An 11,488-nucleotide genomic window follows, 5' to 3' on the forward strand; every position below is an offset into this window, starting at 1 on the left:
GGATACAATAAAAATGTTACAGTATCTGGTTGCACGTTTATTCAATATAGCTGTGAACGTGATCTTCAAATATCCATGTCTGTCACATGTTAATTTTATATTCTGGCTATTTTACTATTTTTGTTTTAAAGCAGTTATCATAATTCTAAGCGTCTTTACTTAAAATATAGGTTATAGTCATCTTTTTAAGTAAAAGATGGATAGTGGCTAGCAATCGAATCCAAGACGCGCGTTTCGTTCTATTTGAGACTCATCAGATGGATGTACCTGCATCTCAGAATTGATGTCCACTCCACTCACCGTTCGCTTCAAATGCCATCGCGTTTTCCACTTAGCTACTGAGTCTTGATAGCCACCATACATCTTTGCCTATAATGCTTGTGACTTGAAGCAATCCGCAAACAACATCAAGTGAATTTTTAGTCTACTTTAACATTGTACGGAACAGATCATGAATCATACAAATAATGTTTGATAAGTCAAAACACTTATCACTGCTTTAAAACTTTACGGTACAAAACGTATAAAAATATGATAAATGGATAAAAAGTTTTACGTTTTCCGTATTATTAAATTAATAAGGTTATCTAAATATGTTATTATTATAATTTAACATATTCTTTGGAAATGAGAAGAATAACCTTTATTTTCATAGTTGAAATCATGAATCAATTGAAGCTAGACCACCATGGAAAACCTGGAAGCACTGGACGGTCGTTCTGTTCTATTATAGGACACAAAACCCCTTCTGAAGAATAATCTTATCATAAAAATTCATATAAACATAATAATCTAACTAACTAATGGAAAATATAGTACAGAACAAAAGTATATCCATTTAATACCAACCCTTCATTGAAATACTGAAAGACAGTGCATTTTTCCCTAAGGAATATTGTGTTTTTAACTGAATTTTCAAAGCAGTGAGTTTAAGTAATTAACCAAGACCGAACCTTTACATATGTTGTAAAATACAGTAAGAATTTATTCAATACACTTGTAAACCTAAGTAAATGAATACATATATGAGTTCTTCAATATTTTAATTGCAATCAATCAATGGAATATTGTTGGCTGATATGAAATTACTTATCCATACAGATAAAGTGTGTGTATAGAAAATTGAAAGTTTTGTGTTGTTCTAGATTATATAGTCTCTCAGTTGATACAAATATCCTGTGAATACGTTTGCGGAAGAAGTTGTTATTACTCAGTAAGTTAGTAGGTTTCATTTGTTAATAATATAATTTAAAAGTAGATATTTGATGGACAGATAGTTGACGTTTTGTTTTTCGGTAGAAATGAATCATTATTATATAACTCAAAACTGAGACCAGGTGGCCACATATCCTTCTACGTAATACGGAGAATAGATTTATTCTAGTTAGGGAGTCGAGGTTTAATCAACCTCCATTAGTGCTAATATATTTACATTGATATCACCAAGTAATAAACAAAACGATCAATGATAAGTTCTCTAAATTCAACAGAACATGAATCTTCTTTGAACCTGACGTGTAGCATGGGTTTTGTTACGACCTCAGGTCCACATTGTTAAAAAGAGAAAACTAATAGGGGACTTATTTATTGGACTTCTTGTCAACCAAATAACCATGGCGATTATTGCTGCATTTACTGATATAATCTTAATTTGTGTGGAAGCAGGAAATTTTAATCAGTATGGTAGACGAGCTGATAAAATTGGTTATACGTTACAAAAAAGGCATCTGTAAAGTATTTGTGATGTTAATAAGTATTTAAACAATGGTTCAATATGACGTTAGAAACCAAAATGTTCATAACAACCTACTTGGTTATGACAGGGACAGGTTTCAAGTTTCCGGATAATTGAAAGCAAAAATAATGCTGATATTAATCATGATGAAATTATTATAGAAATGCAACTGAACTGAACAATAAAGTGGTAACATAAAAGGTGTCGACGAAGACTACTAATTTCTTCAAAGGGTATGTGTAAAAAAAAGAAAGAGTTTTGAAGGATAATAAGGGTAAAATGTTTTTATCAAGACAACCTTAAGTGATCTACGTACTTGTTTTCCGTATAAAAGCTAGATTTTGGGCTCTCCGTTGAAGCTTTGTCAACAAAATATACCTTCGAGACATTGTTGTCACTCAAATAATCACATTTTTCTGACTATGTAAAGTGTTACGGATTATTCCTAATACTAAGCTGAATTATCCACCTTCTAGAAGCCTCATAATAAAACAAAATAGTTTTTTAGTACTTACTAGCTTATAATGGTCTTTTTTAGCTAGAAATACTTCCTGGTGCAAACTATGAATAAAAATTCTCGTGTCAAACACGTGTTTATTTTGTAAAGTTGCATAGCTCATGTTTATCTTTTCACCCATTCATCTATCTTTTTACAAATTTGAACAACGAAAGCATGTCTGTTTTTTAGCACATAAATGGATTGCGAAGAGGCCTTGTTGCTCAAGAGGATCATTTTTGTGGTGTCACTTTCTCTGAGCTAAATGTTTTAAAGGAAACCCTTAGGTAACCATTCGATTAAATATTATCGATAAGGAAACCATAGTAAAGTATATGTTCCTGCTCTACAGAACATTAATTTGTGTAAAGGTTCCAAAGAAGTGGTCTAAATATGACGCTGAACAGATCAATATAGTCGCAATAAATTTCTATTTACTAATGTTTTTATTAAATATTTGAAAATCTAAGACTACCCATTTCGAATATAACGGATATCTTTTATTCTTATCGATATATTTAACTGAAACACGAATCCAAATTTAATTACTTTACATTTCATAATAACTATGTATAAAGTTCATCAAAAAAATGCAATTTGATGATAAGGTGGTGCGGAATACAATAAGTTTGGTACAAATTTCAAAAAGTAAAACTGATTAAATTCCATCGATTAACACTAGTATGTGCCATATCTGAGACCTCATCCCTGAGCAATTCAAGACGCAACTTACTTTCTGTAGGACTAAGACATTTATGTTAACTAATCACTGAGTCAAATAGGTGATAGATCGCACCTTAAATGGTTTAGTGATAGAATTTCGCACTGTAAGTCTAGATGTTGAAATTTTGAATCCTACAGAGAACATTAGTTCTCTGACAACTTATGGAACGCCGTACTGTAAAATCCCGTCTGGGATGAAACCTAGGTCCAGAGTTTCCTGATATAATTGCAATTCTTATAGTATCAGTCTGATTCAAGCATTCAGCTTAATTCACTGAACAAGATTTAAAAGCTTCTTCATTGACTTTTCCACTTCCACAACACCGAAAAATCTAGCTATATTTTCAACTACTATACAACAAAGTTCAGTATTAAATGAATTTCATTTCATTTTGATAATCAAAGTTATACTAATAAATTGAATATTCCACTGAATTACTTATAGGATTTTATTTAGATACATCCATCGAATAATTGATAACATTTTATCACAAAATCTTTATATTTACGACAATTTAAAATAAAAAAAATGATTTCGGAAATAATTTGTAAGTCCATGTTATTTAATTGTTTTAATATAGTCCTAGGTTTCATTTAACAGCTTTCCTATGACTGATTGCAGTCCTAAAAATCAATGGGAAGATTCAAGCAAACAACACCAAGTGAATTTAAACTTAACCCCATTGCACAAGCAAGTGGCCATCAGGACTCAGTAGCTAAGTGGATAACGCGATGGCGTTTGAAGCGAACGGTACCGGGTTCGAGTTCCAGAGTGAACATCAACCCTGAGATGCAGGTACATCCATCTGATGAGTCCCGAATAGGACAAAACGCGCGTCGTGGATTCCACTGCTAGCTACTGTCCATCTTTGGTTAAATAATATAGTTTATATGATTTACTAGTTCTAAGAATGATTTGGTGTAATGTGAAGGAAATAAACTATCAGTGAATATTTCTTTATGAGTATAAATAACTTCCTTATAGTACTAATCATAGATTATATAAGATAATTTATGTTATCAGGAAATTAATAGTAATGACTTATCTCCCATCTAATTGAAAACTTTAATTCTTGAATTCTTAACTAGATAATTTATTAAAATATTTTTTCTGATAAATGAGTTTTATTTCATCTTATAAGTTTATTTGTAATCAGTTAGGATAATCTAGGAGTTATGTGAATGACTAACAACCCTTTCATGAAAACTATTTAACACAGATTAGCAAATTGGGTGAGACTATAATTGATGTACGAACCAACCAGTTTTAAGATAATAGGTCTTGAATCTTGGCGCGAAATCCATTCATCCATTTGATTAAATAGCGTTTAGACATTTAGTTGATGTCAGTTCGTGATGAAAACCCTAAGTCTAATTCCTTAAACTAACCATCAACAGTATATTATAATCGTAATTCCTCACACTGGTTTATTACCCTTATTTAACCTTAGTTAGTAAATGGACGTTTTCAAGGTCACCTTAGCGTCTCTCAAAGGTCACCCATAAATTATAGTCTTACCATAATTTGAGGTTAGAAATCTACCATGTATTTTTGAAAGGATTGTCAATTATTAGTTTGGAGATTTTGCTAGATTGTCTAGTTTTTTATTCAGCATACATGTTTACCAAAGACATAGGCAATCATATAGACTTTTAAAGGAACTAATAGATGTACTACATATAGGCGATTGGTACATTTTTTGAATACAGCAATAATAAAATTACAAGTAAAAGGATTTAGTTGTATGTGAATGATTTAATAAAAATTGATTTATTGACTTTCATCATATCAGAACCATGGATTTTTTGTGAAAGATGATCTGACATTCAGGGGTACCAGTCATATAATGTTACACATGAATCTGAAGATTTCCTTAACCAGATTAGAAGGGAAAAGAAAATATGTGTCAGTTTTCTTATTTAAAGATATAGCTGATAGAACTTCAGTAGAATAGCTTCTTTTTAATATTGAAAAGTTCACAAAATGATCCCATTCTCTTGAATGTTGTAATCAGAATCATGTTATTAAGATAAAAATGATCTATTTTCATAGTTGAAATCATGAGTCAAGTAAAGCTAGACCACCATGGAAAACCTGAAAGCACCGGGACTCCTCCTCCATAGGACGAAAAGGCTATCCAGTGCTTCCAGGTTTTCCATGGTGGTATAGCTTCAATTGACTCATGATTTCAACTATGAAAGTACTGAAATCTCCACAAAACCCCTTCTGATAAAAATGAACCAGTTACTAGGTTTTCAATATGAAAAAGCACATTTTGTAAGCAAACGAAGCTTCTACATTTATTACTGTTATTGAAGGAAATTGGTATGTTCTTTCTTCTTCTATTCATATGCTTCACTAATAATAGTAGAAGAAATTCTTATTTCAATAACAAATGGGTTATTGATTAACTATACATTTTTCTTTAAAAGACATTCAATTCTTTCTTCACAACTTAATTGTTTAGTTTTTCTGAACTTTGTGCACTGCTGCCGCCTAAAAATTTGTTAAATTTAAACCAGATTTCAATATTTATTAACCTAGAAAAAAATATTTTTCCTCTTGACACGTAAACATTAATTGGCATTTTAATAATGGATGTTATTGAGCTTCATATTCAGTTTATTTTTATGACTGACAGTTAATCAATAATAAGCAACAGAAATTTGTCAGTCGTGAGAAACTTAGTTAAATTCTATTCACATAACAGAAAACCACCGAAATGTAGAAACTATGATTTTATATTTTAACTACCTTGGTAATGTAGTTGGTTATTTACACGTACTATAATAGTGACGGCTAGAAAGTAAACAAAAACTGTCTTTGAAAGAATTCGTCAGTTAATAACAACAGAAACTACAATTTTTAGAGTTTCGTGAAGACCAATGTCGAAGTTAGCTCATTTAATTTTGATTAAAGGGAAATATTATTACGGAAATAAGCATAGGGCCTGGTCTACAGAAAGTGAATAAATTTCTGAAATTTTGGATATCTGAGACAAATATAACTAATTGTTAAGGTATATTTCCAGAAACTGTTTGCAGTTTTGTAATAACTCTTATCTTGAATTGACATTGAACAAGGAATTATTGAAAACCAACGACCATTAGACGAATGTTCGATCTAATTAAAGCATCTTCAGTCATTGACAAATAATAATGCTCAACGTCTGCAAAATGCCTATCTAAATTATGATTATGCAACCATTAGCAACTATATTTAGATGGCCTTAATGTAGTTTTGGTTGAAAGCCATGAACTGTGAAATTATTCATATTGAGAGTGTGACGGTAATTTTAATTAAAAGTACAGAACATTAAATTTGAATAAAACAGTTCGGTGGTACTGTGCACACTGTACAATATCTCAAGATTCTGAATTCGATTAGTTTGGATTCATTTAAGAATATCGCTAAGTAGTTTCAGTCATTGAAAAGAAAAGCTTTCAGATGGTTCTTAAGTTTTAAAATGCCTCCAACTGGTCGTAGTTATTGATACATTCAAGCGTAATTAGTGTTCGATTTTGTTTACTTCACTAAAGCTCCTTTATTGTGTTCAGGAAGAAAGAATAATGTTATTTTATATTATAATTGTATTTTTATTATTCATTTAGTAGAGAGAGGTTTGTAAGTAGTATTTCAAATTGAGTATAAAAAGCTAATATTATATTATACTAGTCTATCCAATTGGCAAGATGTAATAAAAAAAACTAAATTTATTTATATTTTCGTTTAAATTGACTAAATGAAAGATTTGAACTTGATGACTCGTAATTGAATAATGATTCAGATTCATCTTGTGAAGAGATTGATGTTCTACCGGTGTTTGCAGTTTTTGACTTATATGCAACGGAATGACGCTGTTGATAATAACTGTTGATCATGTTACAATGTCTTCGAGTCTTAACTCTCATAACACATTTTAGCATGTCTATAAAGAAGTCGTGAGATGTTGGATCTTTTATTTTGTACAACTCATAACGACATTGTCTGTCAGTACATGAATCGATGCATAATACAAAACAGCCAGGGGTTGATATGCTTGGTGAGGTGAAAACATATTTCACTTCAGAATAGATGATACATGGTTTTGGGTAGGTATTTAGTTTTCGTTTCTTGTTATGCAGAACAATTCTATCTGGAAGGACAAATGCTTTATATTTGACTGGTTTTGTTTTATGATACTTTCCGATAAATGAGATTGCATTAGATTCCGTGAAAATCTCACAAGGCGGTAACAAAACAGAATTAATTAGTGAAATGTCAATTTCATGTAAATGTTCTCCTTTTTTACGTTCTGACGAATAACTATGTCTACGCAGTTGATTGGTTAACTGTAGTGAGTTCTGTTTACTGTGAGTCATGTGATGTTGCTTGTATGAAAAAAAGCTTCAAAATACATAATCTGGATCTCTTTGGAATTCCAAAATCAACTAATCGCTGAGGAATTTCGATATGTGTATGCTTTGTGTTTGTAAATCAACAGATTGAATATGATTTAATGAATTTCCAAAAACACTCGAAATCATACAAATTAGAATAGCAACAAATTAAAGAACAGTTTGGTTCAGATACATTTGTATATATGCGTGAATATGGTAAAAGCTTGTGAGTGTAGGTGTATGTGCTAAACCTTTTATTCGCCCAATAGAAATTATGATGTTTTGTAGCTTTATGTGTGACTCTTATTTGAATCGATGACTGATTAGAATTGGAAAGCATATGTTGGTGAAATGTATTAAACTACTCAATTTGTTAAAGTCATTAACAAATGGTTATTAGTATCTTTTTGGGTATGATATATACTGATGAAGTCGAGTAATTTTAGCCTAAGGCCAAGAAATTAAACGAGACCTCAGTAGATTATCCTAACTTTTAGGATATTATGAAGAAGATTTCAGAGATAAAGTATATTTATATTTGAAATTTGACGGTAAATGCTTGTGAATAATCCTTACATACAGTGGGATTCCATTGATTTAAAGTTGTTACAAAGTATGTATTTTTTTATAAGAATGGGGGTTTGTGGAGATTGTAGTAATTTTACTAGTTGAATTCATGAGTCGATTCAAGCTAGACTACCATTGAAAACGTGAAAGTACTGGCTGTCTCGCTCTAGTACGAAACTCCTCAGCATTGCATATCCACGATCCTTTATCATAACCCAGGACCTTAGGTCTCGCGCGTGAGCATTTGGCCTCTAGACCATCGAGTCAGCATCCAACAGTGTTAATGTATTACTTTAACCAATCCATGATATTACCCGACTGTTCACCATTGTTTTCAATGAGTAACTAGCTCACAACAGACACGGTTGTTAAATCATTTTAGTAATAACTAAAACTATCTTTTAGAACTATCATACTATTTTTTCTATTGATAAACGTGACGCAATTAAGAATAAATGGCAAATTAGAATAAGATGAATTCATTTTTTTGCATCCTTATCAGTTACTTGCGGCCTAGAAACTATAATAATTCTTATTTTTAACCAGTATGACATACATTTTACCATACTAATGACAATTAGCAAAATATCGACAACACTTATGGATGAGTTATAAAATAGTAAAGTGGATGAATATTGATGTGTTACTGAATGTGGAAAATCTAGAAGAGAAATTTCATAGTACATGGAGACAAGTTTCAGAAGAATGAAAATTGTTGTTGAAGTTACGTAATGACAAACAAAATTTGATAGATTAATGGAGTAAGATGAGTAAAGCTGAAAAATAAAACAGTGAAAGGAAGAAGTTTGCTACTGACAACAGTAAATAAGATATTCATTAACTGAACAAAGAGACATAGAGGTTCAGTTAAGTAATATCTTATTTCATAATCTTAAAAAACTTTCAATTGTAGATCATTTTTGAACTTGACTAACCGTATTAGGTTAACTTATACAATTTCATGGTTGTTATTATGTAACACTGACATCAGTTTTCATTTACTAAGAATGTGTCTCGATATGTCACCTTATTGTTCTACGTTTGTTGTTCGTGTTTTGAATTTATGATGAAGAATGTCTAATTCATTCCTTAATTTATTGGTGTTTGAGCTAAAAATGTTTACTATGAATTTCAGTTAGTTATTCAGTAGCAATAAATGTTCATAAACTGCTTCGATCATTCCAGTATTTTACAAGGCGAAATCTAGCTTGATAATATCATTTCAGAAGATTCTAATTCATTGCCATTATGACCATTGAGAAAGCGTTCAACAGTTTTGAATCGCTATAATATGTCTATTCTAATGTCTCTTTTAATATCACAAATTGCCATAATTCCATAATACTTAGATGAAGTTCAAGAGATTACTTCAAACAAAGTTGGAGACTTTAGTTGACATGGTTTTATAATTAGTCATAATAGTTCAGATATATTTACTCTTAACCTTCCTCCAGGTCTTGAGTTTCAGTATTTGTTCATGTATTTTTATCTTCTCTAACTACATGTAAATTGTTCACTCTTACTATTGTTGCTATTACAATAATTCAATCTCATCCTCTATTTATTACGTTAATTTCATCTCATTGTGCTTATTTGATATGACAACTTGATGTAACTTACAATTCTATTAGACTCTTCTCTTTCTTTTTCATTTATGAATATAACTTTGACAGTATGCAAAGGTGAATATTGGCAATTTCAATTTTTGTCACAATATATTACGTATTATCGGTTTTAGTATTTTACATTATAATTTGAAAAAAAAACTAACAAAGAAAACTTTATAAAACATTTTTATATTTTAAAAAATTTGGAAAATTTTTTTTAAAAGTACATCACATGAATAAATGTATAGAAACAAGAATATTGATTAACTGAGCACTGTATATATTCACAAAAGTGCATTACACCAAAACATTTATTCATTTACTTAGTTACTCCTTTATTCGTATAATGTATATCATGATACCACCCATATATAAATGAGATGATGAATACAAGTATACATATATATATATATGTATATAAGAAACTAATAAAATTTACCTATTTCAAATAGTATTAATATGAATGATAAGAATTTTCTAAAGAAAAGAAAAGGGTATACACATACCATGGTAATTGTGTAATGGTATCTATTTTTTTTTTGTAAAACTGTAGTTATGTATTTTGTAAATGGTTCATTTATTTATTGATTTCATAAACTCTAAATTATTTCATTCATTTCATACATTTAAAATAATACAAAAAAAAATGTACTAATTACAATTGTATCTCTATTGTACACATGACCTTAAAAAACAGTTTTTTTGGTATAAACTAATTATATTAAAAAAAATTTTTTTTTCTTACTATGTTTTCAGTATAATGATGATGATAATAATATAGAATATCTATTTAGTCTGTGATTAATTGACACAAATAAGAATTGATTCCAAGTTTGTAAGAAATTTTGTTAATCCTTCTTTTTTTTATAATTTGAAAGTAGTGAATAAGTAGTATAATTATCTACCGGTAAAAAGAAATGTTGAACAAGCATACATGAATTACAAGTGTTAACATAAATCAATTGTCAGAAGGGGTTTTGTGGAGATTCTAGTATTTTTATAGTTGAAAGCATGAGTTAATTGAAGCTAGACCACCAAGAAAAACCTGGAAGCACTAGACGGCCGTTTCGTTCTAGTATGGGTTCGAATCTCGCGAGGTGAGATTGTGGATGCGCACTACTGAGGAGTCCCATATTGGGACGAAGCGGCCGTCCAGTGCTTACAGGTTTTCCTTGGTGGTCTAGCTTCAATTGACTCATGCTTTCAACTATAAATCAAATGATTAGTCTTATAATGAAATTAACTGGATTTGAATAATGTAAATTCAATATGGTCAACGGTACAGATTTTTCGATGGATCACAGTTAAATTAGATACCTTGTAAATTTTTATAAAAAATGTTCATGTAGTCTGTTTGGGAGATCCGGAAAACTTCCCGAAAAAAACAGACTGAAATAGCTCGGAAAATACGGAGAAGCATCTTATCCAATCAGCATTCACTAAAAGTTTTGCCAGAAACATCTAGAAAGTGGCAAGTCACATGCTGAGTTTCTCTTTAGATGATTACTTATACTACTACTATGTTAAGTAGCATTCCGGAATTTTCCGGAAAACCAATGCTATCTAAATTACTATAAAAACCCTAGATTTTCTGTGAGGTGTGAGGCGTTTTCTTCCATATTTCGCGCCTTTTCTCTCGTTTTCAAGTTGCTGTGTAGATTTAGCCTGGGGGTTACTGGAAGAGCTTAGGAACCAAATTTAGCTATCACTTGGAATACTTATCACAGCCGAACATGCTTTGGTTGTTAAAACGTATAAGATTTTATCAGTTATAGTGGCAGTTTGAACAAAAATTAACAAAACATTTAGTTTTGAACTCATTTTGATCGAAGATTTCCTATTGTCAGTATGTAAAATTAGCTAACGAAATTAATTTGAGATTATGACTCATAATTTTTTCTGGTTAGGGTGTTTTAGAGAGTTAGTTTTCTATGGGATGGTATTGCTAATTCCATGCCCAACCCTCCATCTTTATCCAGG

At 30.6% G+C, this 11,488-nt stretch overlaps 1 protein-coding gene across 1 annotated transcript; it reads right to left on the bottom strand.

Moving 5' to 3' along the window:
- Positions 1 to 6,668: 6,668 nt before the first annotated feature.
- Positions 6,669 to 7,316, bottom strand: Smp_204390 (unnamed protein product; the record flags this gene model as incomplete). Its single annotated transcript, XM_018790959.1, has 1 exon — positions 6,669 to 7,316. One exon carries the CDS (start codon positions 7,314 to 7,316, stop codon positions 6,669 to 6,671), a length of 648 nt encoding a protein of 215 aa, XP_018645811.1.
- Positions 7,317 to 11,488: the final 4,172 nt, after the last annotated feature.

Source organism: Schistosoma mansoni (assembly GCF_000237925.1).
Source record: "Schistosoma mansoni, WGS project CABG00000000 data, chromosome W unplaced supercontig 0185, strain Puerto Rico, whole genome shotgun sequence".
Classification (NCBI taxonomy): domain Eukaryota; kingdom Metazoa; phylum Platyhelminthes; class Trematoda; order Strigeidida; family Schistosomatidae; genus Schistosoma; species Schistosoma mansoni.